General features: G+C 44.4%; 1 protein-coding gene across 3 annotated transcripts in view; it reads left to right on the plus strand.

Annotated features, from left to right (window-relative positions):
* Positions 1 to 21,845, plus strand: part of MEGF6 (multiple EGF like domains 6) — a 238,803-nt gene that overhangs the window by 151,224 nt on the left and 65,734 nt on the right. For all 3 annotated transcript variants that reach the window (XM_026659934.2, XM_026659935.2, XM_026659937.2), the window contains one exon: positions 15,500 to 15,622. In XM_026659934.2, coding sequence (XP_026515719.1) covers positions 15,500 to 15,622 — 123 coding nt within the window. The remainder of the gene's footprint in view (positions 1 to 15,499; positions 15,623 to 21,845) is intronic.

Genomic DNA, 21,845 nt, shown 5'->3' on the forward strand with positions numbered 1-21,845 from the left:
TACCGTGTACCCACCTATCCAATGGACGTCCTAATCTGTGTGATACTGACCCCACTGGGAGATGCAAGGCTGGCTTCATACATGCAAAGGACCTTGAGATTGTTGGATGAAAGGCTCTATAGCAGTGCAAAGGGTTGCTATTAGGGAGTTACTGCAGCTCCAGGAGAGCACTGACTGAATTAGAAGCACAATTAAATCCAGTCCTCCCACATGGTAGGGCAGAGCATGTGGTCAGTAGTCCATTGATAATGGTATGTTTGATACAGTACAATGGTAGTTTTTTTTTTTTTTTTGGTGATCCTGCTTCACTGACTGCACTTCTTCCCTTTGGTCCATAGACCATAGCATGGGTTCTGGGTCTTTATTTTGTCTCTTTGATCTCTTTATTTTTGCAGCCACATGCATTGGTTAAACTTGGGCTGCACTGACCTTTTTGCCTGCTTCAGTGCTAGGATTCCATGCAGTGCACATCTCCATAAATATATCGAACTGTCATCATGCAGATAGAGAAGGGCAGCAAGCAGGCATTTCAATATAGTACATGTCTATGCTGGCACCTTAATATATTGAGTAGCTTCTGGCAAACGTATTCTGTAATGCTTCTGTAATGTATTCGGTGACACAGGCCCTGTGCTGAGTTACTTCTATGTCAAGTGTTAATGTAGGGTTATGCCTTCCAGTACCAAAGGTTCCCTCTGAGATCCTTTCATTACTAGATCAAACAGATTAGTTGTGGTATCTATTCTTATGCTAATATCCAATGCGTTGTCTTTTGGGGACCTATGTTGTGACCTTGCAGAGGGATAGATCTGACATAAATGCATATAACATAGACATAAATGCAATACAATACATAACACAGTTGTTTGTTTTTGTTTATACCAATTGATCTCAAAGAGACCGCGAGTTCCTTGGGGCAACGTCCTGCTTTTCCACCAGTTTGTAATGCTGTGTGTATTCCTGTCATTTATACGGTGCCAGGAGTGTACATGGCCCGTTACAGGCCAGTTCCATGCACAGACGTGCTGTACAGTCAAAATGGCACAGAGCACAGTGAAGGACATCTATAAAGTAATGATGGGGAGAGGGGTCTGAGAGGAGGAGGGGTTACAACTGGAGGAGAGCCTGATGTCTGCCTGTTGTTATGAGCACCTGTGTTCCATTCTGAGTAATGCATGAAAATCATCAGTCCCTTGATGAGACTGAAATGTGAGCCAGGGAAGAGCTGGGCTGACTCTCCCAACTGCGTTGCTTTGAGGCAAAACAAAGGTGAGTTAAGGACACAGCAAGTGACTTGACTCTGAATTTGGGAGCCGCTTTTGGTTAAATAACTCCATTTTGCATTTGTATTTAAACAGATTAAATATTGTGAAATCGCAGTAGCGAGTGTTGCTGTTTTCTTGCAGGATGGGGATAGAGATCGAAGAGCCGTTTTGACCTCTTTGTCACATGAATAGTTTGGGCTCCAGAGTGACCCCAGCTCTGTGGTGGCTTTAGTGCTTCCACTGAAAAGCAAAATTCTCTCTCGTCATTTCTCTGAGGGCTGGAGACAGCTGGCTTGCTTGCTTGCTCACCTCGATGGATCTGCCAGTTTCGTTGGTGTTTCTCCCTGGGCCTGGAGCCAAATGGAAGGAGGAGGGTTACGAAGAGAAAAAAATAAGATCCTGTTCCAAAAGCAAGCCTGTCTGGGGCTGGATTGTGAATATTGGGTGGGATGCTGGTGGCTGGGAGTCTCCTGTTGTTGTTATTGTGGTTTATTATTTGTATTATCTTAATAGTGCCTAGAAGCCCAAGTCATGGACCAAGAGCCTATTGTGCTGGGTGTTGTACAAACACAGAACAAAAAGACGGTCTCTACCCCGAAGAGCTGACAGTCACGTTTTAAGACAAGAGTCCAGGCAATGTCAGACAGAGGAGCACGAGGAAACAATGAGATGGTAATGATCAGTATGGTGGACAGGTGGTCTTTTGCTTTACATTTCTGGAAAGCACATAGGGCCCCATTCTACAGCCCTTACTCCTGTGCATAATCTCATCGGCTACGACAGATCTACTCATGTGAGTAAAGACCAGGCCCGGGCAGGATGGGATTAGCTCCCTGCAACAGCTTGGGAGCAATGGTCCTTACAACACGGTTGTAATGCCACTGATTTCTCCTCTGTAGCCAGCATGCTTCTGAACGCCTCTTTGCAGTCACTGCATCCCTTTGTACCCGAGGACAGCAGTACCTGTGTGAGGCTTGATTCAGTCGTCGCGTAAGGGCTTCGAGAACCTCGGGGGAAAGGTGCCGCAGAAGTGGAAAGCATTGTTTCGTTTTCATACACTCCTCAAGAGCCCCAGCTATTGGACAGGCGTGGTGAAGGAGACCACCCAGCACAGTCAGGATAGAGAGCTGGGCTGGCGGGAGGCTCTAAAGCAGGGGTGTCCAACCGGTGCTCTTCAAAGGCCGCCGTATTAAGAAGAAAATGTGTATTTGATTACGAATTGGAAGTATTGCCCCTGAGCAGCACCCTGCAGAGGGTAAACTGAAGTGCCTGCATCAGTCCCATTGCTGCCTCCCCTGCCGCTCCAGGAACTGCTCTGCCCAATCACAGCTGTTCAGCAGCTCCCCCACTGGCCGCTTCTTGCATTGCAGGGCAGGGAGAAGAGTAACTCCGGCTGCTCCACTTCTTGCTTCCCTGCTGGACTTTGGGAGCCTCCCAGGACAGGAGCCCAGCTGGCCCTGCCTGAACCTGGGGCAGTGCCTAGCAAAGGACGAGTCCCCTCTGCCACCCAGGGCAACCTAGGGGAAATGGAAGGGAGAAACTCACAACTAAAAGCTGGTTACAACTCCCTGATACTCTCCCCCAGACCCAGCCCAAGTGCGGCCACTTCTCCTCTATGCCGTGTGCCCTAGGACCGGGGGGACTCCACACCCTCTGGGAGAATCCTGGGCAGGGGCCTTTCAGGTGGTTACTCCTCCATTTGCCCCATCTCAGGCAAGTGGGACGGATGATCTGCCCCAAAGTATTAATTGGGGTCCCTTGATCTTTCTGAATCAACATCTTCAGGTCCTCAGGCTGTAATGGTTGGACACTGCAGCTTGACACTGAAAGCCTAAGCCTGTCCAGGCGCATGCCAACAGCAACTTCCCCTTTCCCCTCATTGCCTGTGTGTCGTCTTGGTGACCAGAGCACCGGAGAGAGCATCAGCAGCAAAGTATGGTTTGGTCTTAAACAGGAAGAAGATGGAAAACCTGAGGGTGATGGGAGCCAAATGGGGAGGGGGATGAGCGGAGGGGAGCTCCTGCAGAGAGGAGACAAAAAAAGAAAAGAGATGAAAAACCTGCTGCCCCCTGGGTGATTCTCTCACTGTTGGAACCGCTGTATTTTTCCTGGACTTTATCACAATGGATGTGTGGCATAACAGAGCCCTAACAACTCCAGATTGCCCAGTGGGTGGGAGGGGAACAGAATGAGGAGAAAGTGACCACAGACCAATTATTTTTTCTTCCAATGTCTCCAGGTCCCATTCTGTGCCACTGATTTCCAAGGGGAATCTGCACAGTGGGACAATTGATCTGCTTCGAACTATTAGCAGTCTGTTTGATTCTGCAACTTGTTGCTTTGCTGATTCCACCACCTTTCAGCCTCAGTATTTCCTATAATTGCTGTAATCAACTTTAACAAACTGGTACTGAAAAGATAAAGTAGCCCAATCCCACATTCACTCCTTTTTAGAGATTTTAATTAACCTTTCCTCCTGCATCCCTGCTTTGTATTCCAGGCTAATAGCCACGGAGATTAAAACTTGGCACTGGATGTTTAGTCAAATACAGCAAACCCCAAAAGCATATCTACTTCCTGGGCTTACAGCTGGGATCTATCTTCTCCTCTCACTCCTCCTCCTCAGCCTTTCATAGGAGAGAAACTGCCTCTGTGCAAACGGTTCAGTAATTTGCAATCTGCTGCTGCCCTCTCTCCAGTAAAACTGTCTGATAGGGAATTCTTGTTAGAGAAATATTTTGGTTTAAGTCAAACAGGGAATCACTCTCAGTCAGGGTAATGCGAGTAATCACCACCATCTTCTCACGTCCTCCATTACTTCAGCTATTGTCTTGTGTTTTGTCTTGCCTGTGTTGGATTATAACCTCTTTGGTTACAAACCGTATTTGAAGATACATTTTGGAAAGTGTAATATATATGTACAAACAGCTGTCTATACCAATAAAGGATTAACAGTTAATCAGAGAATTTTACCTAGTTTGGGGAGAGTGCTCAGTGAATCAGGTACGCAGACCATCGCTGCTTGAACTAAAGGATCATTCCTTTTAGCTGTCACTGGCATGATGCTTATTCCTAGACCATCCTATGGATGGCACGACATTCCCAAATACTTGTAGGTCTGAATCTGTCTGTTACATGGCAGCAAGGTACGTGTGCATTCACACACACACTGTGTACCTAATGCCAGTGGGTCTCAAACTTTTTCATATTGTTGACTTCATCTTAAAATGGAGATCTGCCCTACACAGCTCCTCTCCTAGGCTCCAATCTCAATTCCATACCCTCCTTGTAGCAACTATGTCTGGAAAAAAGTGATGATAGGGCAGTGCGGATAGGGCAGTGCGGAGGAGATAAGAGAAAAGCCACCTACAGGAATTGAAGAACCACTGGATTATATCATGCTCCAATATATGGTTTAAAAGCTGCACTGCATCCTCCAGGCTCCACTGCCACTGTTTCTGAAGAAAGATCTCCAGTCAAATGCAGTGCAGTGCACCACGAAGGTGACGCCTACCTGTTAAATTTAAGTTATCATCACGGTGGTCACAATGTTGAACATTTTTCGGCAAAATATTCAAGGCAAGAATGGAAAATATCCTGCCGTTTCACAGATCTGTGAGAAAAAGATCTCTGCTGTCCACGTCTGTGTGAGGATGTTCATGCGGCTGTAGAAGTGACAGTGCAGGACTCCAGAATGGCACAGCTAAGATCAGCCCTACCATCTTGCAGAGTGTAGTATACTGTTAGCCCCAGCAGCAGCTCTGGAGTGTGCATGAAGGTGCCGCTTCTCTCTCCTTCTCCGTATTAGCAAATTGTTTGATTTGCAGAGCTACACCATGACATCCCTTCTAAAGTCATAAAACTGAAGATTCCTTTGGAGATAAAATTGTGGTCTTCACATCTGAGGTATGAGGGATTAGAAGTTTTATTTGTTCACTGGGCCGTACAGTATATATCGAAAAACAACTCTGCTGATACAGAGGGAGATAAGATACTCCAGAGGCAGAAAAAGAAGAGGATTGGTTAGGTGAGAAGTGTGTGGTGGTCAATGTGCTGCATACTCCTGCTACTGGAACTGCAAGGGGCTTGTGTTGAAGCATTGGCCTCCTTCCAAAGCAAAGGTGGGAAAAGGGGTACGATAGCATATGCTTACAAAGGTTTGAAATGTGTAATTATGAAGGGGAAGAGGAGCTATTTGGGTGAAGCTATCTTAGGGGCAATGGGGTGAAATTAAGAATAAATGTAGGTGGAACATCAGGAACATTTCCTAACGGTGAGATCTCTTGGGTGTGGAATAGTCTCCAGGGGAAATGGTTGAAGCATCATCAGTTGACATATTTAAATCTAAACTGGACAATGTATTAACAAATGTACCGGAGGGAACAATGTAGATGACTCACTAGTTCCCGCAGTCATTTCTGAGATTCTGTGATTTCAAATACATTGAGCAGCGCATTGTCTTATGACAGGTCCAGCTGCACTTGACTTTCCCTGAGGTACATATAGTCTAAATGGGTCCCATGTTTGACTCCATGCAAGATTTTCCGCCGGCCGTTGTTAATATTCACTGCTTTTCCCATTCCTTCCTTGTTTTCCTTTTCTTAGTTTGGCCCTTCCCCATTCACTCCTATTCACCATTGCTTGGACAAACACACTGTATTGGAAACCCCACTGAAATGCACACACGTCTTTATTACTAACACCATAAACTCTGTGCTTTGTTATTTCTCCACGCTGTATTGTGTCCTTGTGGGCAGGCTCATCAGACAGCCCAGACGGGATGGGCCGTAATTACTCTTTGACCCCAGAAGGCCATTGGTTGAGTGCAGTTACCACCCATGTTGTACCTGTTTTGTGCCATACGACTACACTCACTAGGGCTGTTCATCAAGCACATATTCACTTTAAAAAAAAAAAGAACGTGGGATTTTCAAAAGTGCTCCATGTTGGCCTAACTCTACTCCCATTGAAAACAATGATCAAATTCCCATTGACTCCCATGGGGGCAGAGTTAGGCACTCTTGAAAATCACATTCAGCATGTGAATTATTCACATAAATGTATGAATCACCTGAAGGTTGGGATCTTTACTCCAGCTGTTAAAATGTGTAGGGGCTTGACTTTCCAGTTCTCCCTGCACAGCTGTTGGATTGGCCTTTGCAACGTCAGTCCAAAACCAAAAGCAGAGAAATCCCATCTTCCTTCCCACACTGAGACCTTCACCCAAGGGAACCAAACGTGAACAGGCAGATCTCAGACACATTGACTCATTGGAGAACTGCAGCTCCCAAAACCTGTGTACATATTGACAAAGAAATGTAGGCTCTGGGACGTGCTAAACAAATGGGCAGTTGTTTTACGCAAACCATATTGACCCAAATCCCTTTAGTAATACAGTGAGCTGCCTTGACAGCGCTTAGAGCCTGCTAACATTCCTTAAAGGACAGGTTACAGGAATGTATGTAGCTGTATCAGTCCCAGAATATTAGAGGGACAGGTTGGGTGAGGTAATATCTTTTATTGGACCAACGTCTGTTGGTGAGTGAGACAAGCGTTCGAGCCGCACAGAGCTCTTCTTCAACTTGTCTCTCCTACAGCAGAAGTTGGTCCAATAAAAGATATGACCTTACCCACCCCACCTGTCTCTCTATAGGAGTATCAAGGCTCATTGGGTAAAATTGTTGCATTAAGGGAAGTAGAACACCAAGGGCCTGTTCCTTCATTCCAGCCGAACTCAGCACAGGGAGGAAGAGCAAGGTAGATTTAAGACACCTTTATGCTGGTGAGGATAAGGGTTGGAAGGGGGGTGGTTTGCTATTAGCCCTGAGAGTATTGGAGCTTGCACCCAGATTCTGACCATGCCCCCTATGCTCGGGGGTGGGAGTGACATGGTGTAAGGCCTCTCGGTGAGCTCTGTAGCACCCAGGAATTTCCTATGCACCCGTTAACTTCCCGGGGGCTGGTTCTTCGGGGTTCATGGCTCTGGTGGAGCAGCACCAATAGCCTGTGGCAGAACAAAGAGTCTGGCCCCATGGCTTCTTTCCCTTCAATCCCTGTTGCCACTGGAGCGTATCGTCGAAGTTCCATGTGTATGTGAGAGAGGGAGAGGATGTGAATTCAGTGCTGGTGGCAGGTGCTGGATGGACAGCCTGGGGACTGAGATCTGCTGCTTGTCCACAGAACAGGAATGACATGGGCAGCTTCCGGACAAGATGCCCCAACGTGGCATCACCCTGCACCTGGCAAGACCACCTTGGGGGGTATGTAGATTAGATCAGTATCCAACTCCACTCAGTCTTTGGTTCCTCTCTTCAGAGGGCTAGTGGGGGTGCCAGTTTAGTACCCATTGTAACAGTGGTTTTCATTTTGAGGACACTTGTCCACTGGCAGCTGGACTGAGAGCCACCAAATTTGACTCTTGGTGTGTTAATTGTTTTTCCTCCTTCTCCAGCGTATGCCCTGTCTGTTGATGTGTTACTTCACTGCAGCAATCTCACTCCTTTTGTGACATCTCAGTCCCCAAAATGCAGTGTCACAGGCAGAAGCTGGGCTCCAAAGGAAGGGAAACTCCCATAAATAGCTTATAATTAACAGTGATAGTAAAGGTGCATACAGAAAACCACAAGTAAATGAACCTGCTTTCAACCAGACCCTCTCTTTTCTCAGCCTTGTCTTCATCAGTGAGAGCTTATTCCACCTCAATGGTTTTCTGAGACTCTACAGCTGCCTCGAACCAGGGAAAGTGTTCAGGTGTCCTCTAGATTTTCACTGGAGGTGGATAAGATGCTTCAAGTTTCTGAACCGCGCCAGCTGGGACTGTACCGAAGCTGGTGACTGTAGTATGTTTCTTTACTTTGCTAGTTTCCTCTCTGCTAGTGGGACAATGGCCTTCAAGCTAAGCACTAAAATAATGGGTCAGATGGAGGAAATTTTCTGACTGTTTAATAATTCCAGCCTGTGCTCATATTGCCCCTGGACCACATAAGCAGGAATGTGTTTGCTAGGCCCCTCTCCTTCCAGCCATCGTGGAAACAGGCACAAATAACAGGTTGGCAACTGTTGGATTCTCCGTAGGTTTTTCTATGTAATTTATATTTAATTCATTTTGGGGAGCAGGGAGTTTCTCCCTTTCCCCCACATTCTCCGTGCAAAGGACTTGATCTTCTGGCCAAAGAGTTTGGGCTCTGCCTTCTGTAGAGCTCATCAGTACAGCTTCTACATCAGAGGGTCACTTGACATCAAGGTGAGGTAACCCATCCCTCCCCAAAGGACTCCTTGTGTTATCTCTGCAATGCCTTCAGCCACTATGGACTATGGGAATAAGGTGTCTTTCTCAGATCCCACGCTGCAAGCATGGTGCTGGTTTGTTGCTAGGCCTTCCAGATAACAAACTGGTGTATCCAACCTGCATATAGAGTAAATACATCACAGGCTTTAGGACCTTCTAGAAGCTAAGTCTTGCAAAGACTTAGGAAGGAAGGTGTTTTAGCTGGAGCTAGGTTGGCTTGGCAGGCACTTTAGGCTTTCACCACAGCCTTTCCTCTGAAATACTGGTATGGTCAGAAAATGTGTGGAGGGTACCAATTGGAGCTAAGATTTCGCATCAGAATTTTTAAATTGCTTTTACTTTAAAAGGTACCACTCTATTTATTTTTTTAAAATGCCTTCTTCCCCCGAAAGATGGCACCGCTCAGTCAACAGTGTCTGTTGAAATGGACATTTCTCCTGGGAGTTAATGAGAATAACTGGCTGTTAATACAGACTTCAGAAGTCTGAAGGAATGCCTAACATAGTGAATGCTAATGGGAAGGGGGTAGGTTTAGCAGATAAAATAAAAAAAGAACAATAAAATAAAAAATCACTTAGAAAAGTTAGATGCCTGCAAGTCACCAGGGCCTGATGAAATGCATCCTAGAATACTCAAGGAGCTAATAGAGGAGGTATCTGAGCCTCTAGCTATTATCTTTGGAAAATCATGGGAGACGGGAGAGATTCCAGAAGACTGGAAAAGGGCAAATATACTGCCCATCTATAAAAAGGGAAATAAAAACAACCCAGGAAACTACAGACCAGTTAGTTTAACTTCTGTGCCAGGGAAGATAATGGAGCAAGTAATTAAGGAAATCATCTGCAAACACTTGGAAGGTGGTAAGGTGATAGGGAATAGCCAGCATGGATTTGTAAAGAACGAATCGTGTCAAACCAATCTGTTAGCTTTCTTTGATAGGATAACGAGTCTTATGGATAAGGAAGAAGCTGTGGATGTGGTATGCCTAGTCTTTAATAAGGCATTTGATACGGTCTCGCATGATATTCTTATCGATAAACTAGGCAAATACAATTTAGATGGGGCTACTATAAGGTGGGTGCATAACTGGCTGGATAACCGTACTCAGAGAGTTGTTATTAATGGTTCCCAATCCTGCTGGAAAGGCATAACAAGTGGGGTTCTGCAAGGGTCTGTTTTGGGACCAGCTCTGTTCAATATCTTCATTAACGACTTAGATATTGGCATAGAAAGTACGCTTATTAAGTTTGCGGATGGTACCAAACTGGGAGGGATTGCAACTGCTTTGGAGGACAGAGTCATAATTCAAAATGATCTGGACAAATTGGAGAAATGGTCTGAGGTAAACAGGATGAAGTTTAACAAAGACAAATGCAAAGTGCTCCACTTAGGAAAGAACAATCAGTTTCACACATACAAAATGGGAAGAGACTGTCTAGGAAGGAGTACAGCAGAAAGGGATCTAGGGGTTATAGTGGAACACAAGCTAAATATGAGTCAACAGTGTGATGCTGTTGCAATAAAAGCAAACACGATTCTGGGATGTATTAACAGGTGTGTTGTGAGCAAGACACGAGAAGTCATTCTTCTGCTCTACTCCGCGCTGGTTAGGCCTCAGCTGGAGTATTGTGTCCAGTTCTGGGCACCGCATTTCAAGAAAGATGTGGAGAAATTGGAGAGGGTCCAGAGAAGAGCAACAAGAATGATGAAAGGTCTTGAGAACATGATCTATGAAGGAAGGCTGAAAGAACTGGGTTTGTTTAGTTTGGAAAAGAGAAGACTGAGAGGGGACATGATAGCAGTTTTCAGGTATCTAAAAGGGTGTCATAAGGAGGAGGGAGAAAACTTGTTCACCTTAGCCTCTAAGGATAGAACAAGAAGCAATGGGCTTAAACTGCAGCAAGGGAGGTCTAGGTTGGACATTAGGAAAAAGTTCCTAACTGTCAGGGTGGTTAAACACTGGAATAAATTGCCTAGGGAGGTTGTGGAATCTCCATCTCTGGAGATATTTAAGAGTAGGTTAGATAAATGTCTATCAGGGATGGTCTAGACAGTATTTGGTCCTGCCATGCGGGCAGGGGACTGGACTCGATGACCTCTCGAGGTCCCTTCCAGTCCTTGAATCTATGAATAGAGAAAGTGATTTTTTTTAATCCACAGCCTGCAACATGGTGTGTCTTGTTCATATAAAGATATTAATAGAAAATCCGTATGTGGTGGGAGCCTCGAGGGAAGTGTTATCCGGCCATTTGAGCTGGAGACTAGAAGTCAGGACTCCTGGGTTCTTTTCCTGACTCTGGGAGGGGAGTGTGATTTAGAGGTTGGAGCAGGGCTAGGCAGTGAGAGCTCTTGGTGTTTACCCGTGGCATTGTCACTGACTGCTCTGTGACTTTAGCCAAGTCACTCAATCTCTCTGGGCCTTCGTCCCACCACTGACTAAGACCGGGACCTTCGCCACATGTGTGGTGCTGCATAGTTTATTAACATTTTTCAGGTGCTTTGAAGCCCCCAGGTGAAAGGTGCTGGAAGGAAATGACAGCGTTTCTATTATACTCTGTAACTGAGCCATAGGATCCCAAACCAGGTTCTTTTTGTGGTTTTAGGAAGCACTCTGTCCTTCCAGGGTTATTTTGTCATGCTTTTCAAAGAAAGGATGAAGACGGATTAGATCCCTTGCACAGTCACAGCTGTTGAATCAATCAGCAGAGGGCAAGAAAGGAATGAAAACAGTTAGGACTGGCAGGTAGAGGGGATTCCAGATATGATTCAAGTGTGTGCTGGGACAAGCTCCTGCAAATGGCTTACATGCAAAGGCACAAGCAGTTACAGGAAACACCCTAGAATGATTAAGTGAGGAATTGTTTCTCAGTGTTGTTCGTATTCAGAGCTGACGTGTATTTGATCATCATGCAGCCAGGCCATATCACTCTGCTGCTGGCTTGACCTATGTGCTGGGTTGCTGATGTCTTCCCCACTGTACTTTTATGTATCCAAAATGAATCTTTCCCTCTGCCGCTGCTCGCTGTGTAGGGTGAGGTAAGATACGGTAGCTGTCGCTGAATAAATCCGTCAGGGGATCGCCAGGGCAGTGTATTGGCCAGCACAGCAGGATTCTCAGGAATGCTCTCCCCTTGTGTACTGTAAATCCTGTACACTGGAAACCTCCCAAGTCCATAAGCCCGGTGCACAGAAATTCAATTCCTGCCTTAACTGCTTTATTTATTTCATCACATATTCCTTTTAAAAGCTCCTGGGAGACTGACTAAGAACGGGGAGGCTCAGGCTGAGAGAGGAGGGTGGGTTTGACTGGCTTAGTAGAGGGAGGGTTGGGTGTCATAGGCCAGGAAGAAGAGAGGCTTTGAAGAGCCCGTACTCTGTGCGTTGTCTGTGCAGTAGGGAAAGCGAGTTGGCTCTGATAGAAGCAAATCCATGTTCAAATTAAATTGAACTACAAAGCTCGAAGTATGATGTTTCCCCACAGAGGGACTGTAATTGTGGTTTAACGACACACGCAAGCAGCCGCTACTGTTTATCTCCCTAAATGAACCCAAAGCCACCTACATAAACTAGAACAACACATGCCTGTGTTCCTAATAGCCAGCATGACTCTCCTTGGACCTAGTGCTTATGAGCCAGGGTCCTGGCTTTGGTCAGTTGTCACCGTCTGACCTTTTCTTTTTAGTTTATTTATTTTAGACTCTCTATGGTAGAAGTGTTGTTTGTCCTCCTCCTCCCACTCAGCTCTGAAGAACAGGACGTGCAGCCTCATGTTTGGTAATTGCCGTGCTCTTTCTTCCAAGTTACCTCTGTTATTCACTGTGTTGCTGGCACGAGGGTAATGAAGGTGCTTGCAGGGGAAAGTTATCCTTAGTTGTACTCTGTGACACTCATGTCTTGGGATGCACCATGCTGAAGTAACTCATGTTCCTTGTTCAGTTCAGTGGTGCCAGCTACACTGTAGTTGCTGCTCCTCTGTATATTTCCAAATGGCTTTTCCCCATGTTCTGTCACCCGATACTGTCTTAACCACTCTTCTATTGAAAATCTTGCTCCTGCCTGCATCCTGAGTTCTTGGCTATTGTAATTCTCTTCTTTATGGGCTCCCGTATAGCATGCAATAGTGTTACTCCAGAAAGGACAGTCTACCTAAAGGAAGAATTTGTTTTGGTTTGAGAACCTATTATTATAAATTAGAAGAACAAGTGATTTAACAAAAGGTCTCACATTTTCAACAGTCTCCTAGGATTATTGTTGTTTCCTGTTACAGACAGGAGAGAAGGGCATTTAATTATACTAGCCTTTCTTTTCCATTGTAGTTTTCAAATTTCAGTTGCAATCTGAGAGAAATATTTCTGGGCTCATTTCTTAGGGCCTCGATACAGTCATGAAAGGAGTGTTGGTGCAATGGAAAAGAAACTGAATGATAACAATGTATATTGGTTTATTCTCTCATCCAAGAAGCCAACTGTCTCTAACACAGAAGAGAATGGTGTTCCTGCTATACTATTCCAATTACATTGGACTAATATGACTTTCAGCCTCTCAGTAGGAAGGGAAGAGCGGAATCAAAAACAGAAGAAAAATGAAATCCAGACTTGTAGTTTCTCTGTATCGATCTATAGCAGGGATCGGCAACCTGTGGCACGCGGCTCGCCAGGGTAAGCACCCTTGTCCCTTGCCGCTTCCTGCAGCCCCCATTGGCCTGGAGCGGCGAACCGCGGCCAGCGGGAGCTGCGATCGGCCGAACCTGCAGATGCGGCAGGTAAACAAACCAGCCCGGCCCACCCTGGCATGCCGCGTGCCAAAGGTTGCCGATCCCTGATCTATAGCTTAGTATGTGTATATATGTATGTGTGTGAAAGTTTTATATATATGTGCCAATTAACTGATCTTCTCAAACACAAACTGCTCTTCACCTAAGGAATCTTGTGTCTCTGAATCCTGCAATTGCCTTCAGTGTGTGTCTAGCTGAGATAGCATTGGACAGCATGAAGCTCCTGGGGTGGTTGCCTTCTTTGTTTCTACAGTATTTAATGACAACTATGTATGACTTAGTCATCGTGGAACAGGAATGAATTTCTTGTTTTTAAACACAAACAGTCTACTTTTTTTATAGTCTTAAATATGAGGTGGGATAGGATGTGTGCCCAGGAAATAATGGATTGGTTAACATTTGAACCCTTGAAAGAATGCTCGTTGTTTGGAGGAAAAAATCAAGATTGTTCTGGCAATGAGAATGGCTTTTATTCAAGCCCAGATAGTTTCAATTATGGAAATGGAAACACAGAGGTATGCTGGCCAAATGGGTTTCTCTTTGTAGAAAGCTTTGCCTCAGTTTGTCCAAGTTTGTTTTGGTGTGAAAGCCAGGATACCATGGATATCTGTGCAGTAGAAGGAACTAGAAAGAACAGACAAGAAAATTGCAACACACATTTCAGAGTTTCATATGTGGGGTCTTGACCTTAAACAAATGGCATTACATTATGCAAAAATCCTCCTACAAGTCCATTATACACAATTTCAGTGGGATAGGATGGTTTTCTTTGCTTTCTGGCCTCTAATGACATATAGAATTACTGAGCACAGATTAAATATCTGTCACCTTCCACCCCAGGGTTAGCTGTATGGCAACAACAGGTAAAGTGAGACCTGTAGTTTGTGAAATTTAAGTGCTTTGGGAAAATTTGGGATGGAAGAGCTCAATTCAAGGTGTTCTTCAGCCAGCCCCATCTTTATTACAAAGTAAATTGCATGGAACCTGGTCTATCTGGCTCAGAAAGATGAAGGGCTGAGTCAACCCTGCTAGGATCCCAACCTGTAATTCCAGGGAATCTAGGGATTTAAAACGTGCTGCTTTAAGGTATTCTTTTTGGCTACAGTCTGTAAATGTTAGATGTTTACTCTTGTCATTATTATAAATAATTGAATCTGTATATAGCAAATGGGATCACCCAGCCTGTTTAGAGTGAGAACAAGGAGGATTTAGAGTATGTACAGATCTTCTTTAGGCTTCAGAGATGGGATTTCCCCCTGGAGTATTCCAGTAGTGTAATTCAGTCCATCTCTACTCTCTTTATCCTGAGAGTACATTCAGATGTCTGAAAGTTGCACAGCATAGCTGATCCCCTAGTGGGGACGGCACTGTTGGAGAGTCAAGTCTGAAGGATGGTTTATTTTGAACGACTTGTGATGTACATTGGTGTTCTTTGCATGTCCGTCCTTGTGATTTTTCACAATGGCCTGAATGGTTAAACCTGATGATATGGCACTCTCCCCTCCTGCCCTTCATCCATTCCTCAGCTCTGGAGTCAGCAAACAGCCAGGAGAAATGCTAAGGTTTTTATAAAAACAACAAGGTGTCCGGTGGCACCTTAAAGACTAACTGATTTATTCGGGCATAAGCTTTTGTGGGTAAAAACCTCACTTCTTCAGAACAGAGTCCTCCCTTGAGGTTCTTACCCACGAAAGCTTATGCTCCCAATACTTCTGTTAGTCTTAAAGGTGCCACAGGACCCTCTGTTCCTTCTCTGTATGGACACTAAAGCTCAACTTTGCCAAAGCCTTCATGCAACATCTGATGCACACACACAAGTTATAGATTTGCCAATGCCAGCCTGACTTGCTTGTGTGCATGGGGTGTCATGCAGATAAGTCAAGCGTGCACAAGATGTGCATAAAATTTTGAAAATTTAGGCCATCATAAAAGTAGGGATTTGTCCATGTGATGTTGGCCAACATTCCCTCTCCCTCCGTGAGTTATCTGCATGGCTGCAGCTCACAGCCCAAGAGGTGTTGTATGTATATATTGTGGGAAACACTTTCATCCTGAAGCATACCAAAGAATGCGTATGAATATTAAATGTTATTATTATTGAGCTCTTCCATCCCAAATTTTTCCAAAGCACTTCTTACTTGCTAAGGTTTCTGTTCCTCTTCCCATCTGCAGATGTTGATGAGTGCCAAGTTCACAACGGGGGCTGCCAGCACAGATGTGTGAACACCCTGGGATCCTATTACTGTGAGTGCAAGCCAGGCTTTCGCCTGCACACTGATGGCAGGACCTGCCTTGGTAAGTTGAGGCTTTCGTTCTTTTCAGAGCATCTAATTCTCCTTTTTATTCCCCCCCCCGTGCAGCATTGCATGGAACACAAACATGGTTTCCTTCTGCCCACCCCTCTTGCTTCTATTGTCCATGCAAGGTAGTGACATGTTGAGAGGACAGAAATCAATTGCTGATTTCTTAGTGTTTGTTTCTGCTTCTGGTCCAGTGGCTATGAGGCATGACATTTTCAAAACCAACCAACCCAAAAAATTTACCATTTTGAATCTCAAACCACCCCGCTCCCCAAACATCAAGGTTTCTTGTTAAATTAATTTGGGTAAAAGATTCAGGTTAGTCCTTATTTTATCTGAAATAATTTGCCCATTGCTTCATGGAATGCACTGTTGTTGCCTAGATATATCGAACGAGGCTAATAAGCACGATGATGTGGTTTTCGTTAATGCTGTCATTGTGGCCCTGCTAACCTCAGAACCAACAAGATTAGCTCCATGTGTGCCCTGCTTGGGTTTGAGGCTGACCTCAGTCATTACGTACAGTAATCTGTTCTGAAGGATGTCTAATCCAAAACCAAATATTAGTGAACACTCTAAAGATGTGGGAGCCAAGTCAGGTGCAGTGAGAAGGCGTTTGTGAGTTGCAGGCCCATTCGTGCTTGGGATGCTGATGAATCCAGCTGGCAGTGGAGAAAGCATTTTAGAGAAAGGAAAAAGAAACCTGTTGTACTCAGGCAGAGCCAGGATCTGTGAAGCAGTATTTCATAAGAGGTTCAGTGCGATGATGGTATCTTACATTGACTACATATTGCACCTTTTGCTCGCTAGAAATGAACATAGAATCACAGAATATCAGGGTTGGGTTGTTTAATATCAGGGACCTCAGGAGGTCATCTAGTCCAACCCCCTGCTGAAAGCAGGACCAATCCCCAGACAGATTTTTGCCCCAGATCCCTAAATGGCCCCCTCAAGGATTGAACTCACAACCCTGGGTTTAGCAGGCCAATGCTCAAACCACTGAGCTATCCCCTCCCCTTATATCTGTGTACTAACAATATTCCAAGCCTTTCTACGAGGCTCTCAAAGCCTCACATCTTTCCCACTTATTAGCCAGACATTGCTGATGTCAAGGGACCACCTGCTGGGACAAGAAAGGGTTTGATCCCCACGGCTCATTCAGTCTTTGGCTTCTGTGCTGAGTGCCCATAGGGTGCCAGTTGATGCAGACAGTTATCCGCTAGGAATTAGACCCACAGATCAGACATTAGATGGCAACGACTTTGGTCACTTCCAACAAGGGCCCTGAATTGATGACAGGGAGGGGACTGTCTCGTTGCTGTACCACGTATAGACAAGCTGACCTTCCTGCATTCTGCGTGTGTTATGAATGTTTTGAAGGTGGAGTTCATAGCACGCATCAGTGTATTTAGTAGCTAACCGGAGGTAGCCTATGACCAAAAAGCCTTCTAAAGTAGGAGTTTTGAAAAGTGAAAAAGGGACTAGTCATATTTTGAAAAAAGCAAATCTCCTTTGAGTGGGTGAATACATTTTTTAAACTAGTAACAAATTAATTATACAGCAGCACATCAAAGAAGAGCCATCCTTGATTTAGGGTCTTAATTTTCTCTCTTGATATTATCAAGTTAGCATATGTGGAAAAAGTTGGCGCTTTTGTGCTCCCTGTTATGGCAAGTTTTCCTGAGCCAAGAATTAATGAGTTCTTGGCAAGGAGGAGTAAGTTCCTGGACACGAGGGGATAGTGTTGTGCCAAGGAAACAATCTGAGGTGCCTTTCTCCATTCACGGGTGAGGCTTTTGGGCTGCATTTGATTTATATCCCATCTTTTGGGGAAATTATAGGATGAAATCCTGCAGTTTTGACGGTCACAGACAAAGCTCCCACTGAAGTCAATGAGAGCTTTCCCTGCTTAAGGATGAAGTCCGGTTTGCAGGATTTGGCTCAGATTATCTACACACATAGGACCAATTAAACAATATTTTTTATCAGATAGATGAGAGTTAGTGGAAAGGGTGAAAGTTTAACTGAATATGTTTAATATACAGCTACTGAGGTTCTTATTGGTTTCATATCTGATGTGATCTAAAAAAGCGATGGGAGAACCTCAAAGAGTTTGGAGGTTCTACTCTTTGCTGAATATCTCGGGAGTACAAAACTGGGTTGGCGATGTCACCAGAATAGTCTTTCTAGTGAGACTTCAGATACTTCCTTCAGTTTGGAAATTTTGCAAAAACAACCTGCCTTGTGGTAATCTGGCTCTTCCGCTTCCAGACACAGCCCAGACCCAGAAAGTGTGGAGGTTCAACATTCAGGAGGGCTGTCAAACGAACAAGCACAACATTCACTTTGTTTTGATTCTCTTTGCGAATGGGAAAATTAGTTGCTTTTGGATCCTTTTCCCTTGCTAGTTCCTGACGTGTGGCAGTGAGGCCAGCCAGCATATTTCTTAGCAGCAGCAGCAGCAGGTCTCTCGAGTTCTGGTGCCTGCTGTTGTTTGGAAGAGAAAAGAAAACTTCTTCATAAAATTACAATTGATCTAAAAGCAGAAACATCTGTTGGAATTTTGTGTTGCTCTTCAAGAAAAATAAGACTTTTTATTGCATCCTACAATCAGCCTTTATCAGCCATCTACAGTAAATAGGGAAAGAAGTTAGCACAAGAAGTGTTTCTAACATATTCTATACTGCATCCCTAGTTTATTCTGAATTGATTTATACTTTTTAAAATTGAGTACCCATTTTTGGGTCAGATAGAACTAGTTGGGTCTTTTCTTTCTTTCCTCCCAATCTTTTCCTTTTCTTAGTTTGTCTCTAGGATTTAATCAAAGAAAGACAAGCCTCTGGTTAAGACCCCAGAGAACAGGGTGCATTTTTAGTTGCATATAACATGCATGTACTCGTGGAATACATCAAAAGTTGCTATCCATATTCTGGAATTAATTGTGTGTTTTGTTAGAAGACTGGAGTTACGTCATTAAATTTACAGTAGGATGAAAGGCGCCAGAGAAATAGGGAGTTTCATAGTTCTCGCTAAATCTTTTCCAAAATATTCTAGACATTTTGTGAAACATTTGTAGAGATTTTTAAAGAGTTCTTCAAAAGTAAAAGAAACTTTTCTCCTTCCCTAATGCTCTGAAATCTTTAAAAGGTGCCATGTATTTGGCTTCAGTAATCCAATCCAATTCCTAGTTCAATATGGTTTTCAAACCTAGATCCCAACTGTTGGTGCTGGGTTTTCTTGCATCTCTGGTTTTTGCATTTCAGAGCGCACACTGCAGTAAACAGGATATATTACTCCCAACTGGGCATAAACTACACGTAGGACTTCTCTTCTATGGCCTGTTAACATGAGCAGAATGGTGCCCAGTCAGGGACTAAGAGTTGAGTCCACATTCTCAGTGAATTAAAAAAAAATCTGGGGTGATCTGTTAGAAATGCAAATGGCCCCAAGACTGCACCCCATGTAATTCTGCCGTTCTTTTATTTTATAGGAGACTTTATCCATGTAGCTGTAATTTAAGTGCAGAGAGCTTGAGTTCCCTGCATGTGCACAGCACTCAGGGGTTTCCCCTGCTAGACATAAAGCTCTCCCCGTGTCATATATCGCCACTAAAGAGGCAGAGGGGGAGAGAATCAACATCCTGGAAACACAAAAGGCCACATTTTTAAGGGCAGTAAAGGGGTTGGGCTTTTCTGGTGGACCCCAGTTTTTATTGATGCCTGGGTTTTTTGAGTACTTCCCCCTGCCAGAGATCAACTTTCATTTCCTGGGATAGGGGAAGGAGGGTCAGCACTGAAGGTCAGCCTGCTGCTAGCTCAGGAATGCACTAGGAATGAGGAGACAGGGTTTTAAACAGAAGATGTAAAGGTTTGTATTGAGGAGTTTTCTGAGATAATTAATCTTATTATAAAATAGTCTTTCCCTGAAGAAGGGAAGTGTGCAGTGCCTTTGCTCCAGAGGGGTAATGGAGTCGTCAAACCACGTGAAGAATGGCTCCTTATTCAGCGCTTGAATCTGAGAAACCCACTGCAGTTGTATTCAGGCACACTCTTGTCCCAGCAGCTACAAAGAACCATGTTTAGAACAATGGCAACATGCTGGATCTGCAGCACTGGAATCTAGCAGTGGAACTGTGCTGTGAAATAAATTCCCCATCTACCTTTTCCTCTGAGAGTCCAGTCATGCAGCCACTTGGCTGCTGCAGATCCAGGCATCACCTTCTGAGCATATGTAGTATTTCAGACCTGATAGCTGGCGTTTGGTCGGTTTCCAGGCCAGTTTCTTCTAACAGTTCTCCCCTTGGCGCCCCCTGCTGGCTGTCGAGCTCAGCCTTGAGGTTGGTGTCAGCCTTCTTCCTCTTGCTGCTGCTGTTCTGAATTCACTTTTCCTGCGGGATGCTGTTTATTTGCCATTTTTGCAAATTCTTTGAGTGAATATTCGCATAAGTGGAACAAATTCCTGGGTGTAGGGGATTCTGAGACTTGTCAGGCCAAAGACTGCTAAAAAAATTTAATGTCTAAGAGAGAGAGAGTGTGTGTGTGTGTGTGTGTGTGTGCCAGTCACGACTGATGTGGCCAACCCCAAATCAAACCATAAATCTTTTATGCCACGCTGCACCGTTATATATATATCCCACGTACAACATTTATTAACTTACTCTTCCTCCCAGGCTACCCATCGTATCCACAACTGTGCACCCCAAAACCCCACCCCCAAATGTACTGACCACATCATGATATTTCTAACGTTGTCAGGAAGGAATTCATTTAAATTGGCAGTTCATGGAGTGTCTTGTTGCAAGGGACAAATCCAATGGCAAAGGGATGGCAGACAGAGACAAGAAGCCAGTGTCTCCCAGTCCATTGCTGTCACCACTGGAACCAATAACCATCCATTTGTAGGTATATGCTGCGGTTACATGTGTAAATGTACAATTTGTTACCTGAAGGATTTAATTCCCTTTCTGTGGCCTAAAGTGTTGCTGTTTCTTCTAACTCATTGAACAAAGAATACTATAGCGTGAAAAGCGAACCCTCCCATTTGGAAGCATTAACCTCTCAGTCACAAAGGCCCCCAAAATCAAAAGAAAAGATATGAGGGATGATCATCATTAACTGAAACGTTCAGTTAACTAAAACGGATGTTCCATGAACCTTCTTGCTTTTCTTCTATAAGGAAACTTTACTACTTGTATGGAACATCTATGCAAAAAAATTCCAGTGGGAATCCAATCAGGCCTATGCGGGCTGCAAAACTGCTCTGCATTAAACTTCCCAGGAGGGATTAGCAGTAAGATGCATGGTACTGGAGCTCATCTACCAGGATTAAGGTGTCCCCATCCATTAAACCTGACCTCCCATTATGGGAGGTATTGGGGTAGCTTCTAAGATCTCTGGAGCTCAGGGCTGGCAGGACCTGACATTATTCCAGCATGCCTGCACCTCTGTGACAAAGTACATCTAGAATATGACCTATAATATGAATAGAGAGCTTGTAGAAACTCCACACTATATAATTAATATATGAATGTTTCTAAAAAATACCACCACCAGAACAGCTATAAAGATACAGCATTCCCATTTTAGGATTGATGATTTTTGTTCTTGCACATTTTCCTGATAGAAGAAAGTACAATACACTCATTATAACTCTGTAATAGGATCAAAGTTGACAATATGGGAGTTTTTCAAAATTCAGAATGGAATAGAGGAGTCGGGTTTATTTCCATGCGCAGTAAATGGGGTTGTGTTTGTGACTCTGCCTTCCCTTTACTCCTAGGCATCCGTTTGGCTCCTGCCATGAATGCTCATGCCAAATGAGTGTCTCTATTCCTATGCTTGTTGCTTGGTGGATGGTTTCTACCCCATCAACTTTGTGTTGTGGTTCTCTTGGTACCAGTAGCTGTATCCTATCCAGTTGCTGATGGCACTTTAATAGACACGAACAGCCACTGAACTGCAGTGTTGAGAGGTGTTTTGAGTTTGCAGAAGTCACTTAAACATACAGTAGTTCATGCCTTCAATTAAAAAAACCAACCCACATTAAGTACCCCGCATTGTGAACATGAGGTGGTCATGGAGCACTCTTTCTCCCAAGATTTATTCATGAGGCAAAGTATGTTCCAGGGAACTGTGCAGAGGCTTCCTGTTCCTTCACCGCATTCCGATACCTAGACTGATAACACAGTGAAGTCTGGAAAATGCAAGCAATCAAGCCAG

Source organism: Terrapene carolina, unplaced genomic scaffold (genome assembly GCF_002925995.2).
Source record: "Terrapene carolina triunguis isolate 2854851 unplaced genomic scaffold, T_m_triunguis-2.0 Scaffold714, whole genome shotgun sequence".
Classification (NCBI taxonomy): domain Eukaryota; kingdom Metazoa; phylum Chordata; order Testudines; family Emydidae; genus Terrapene; species Terrapene triunguis.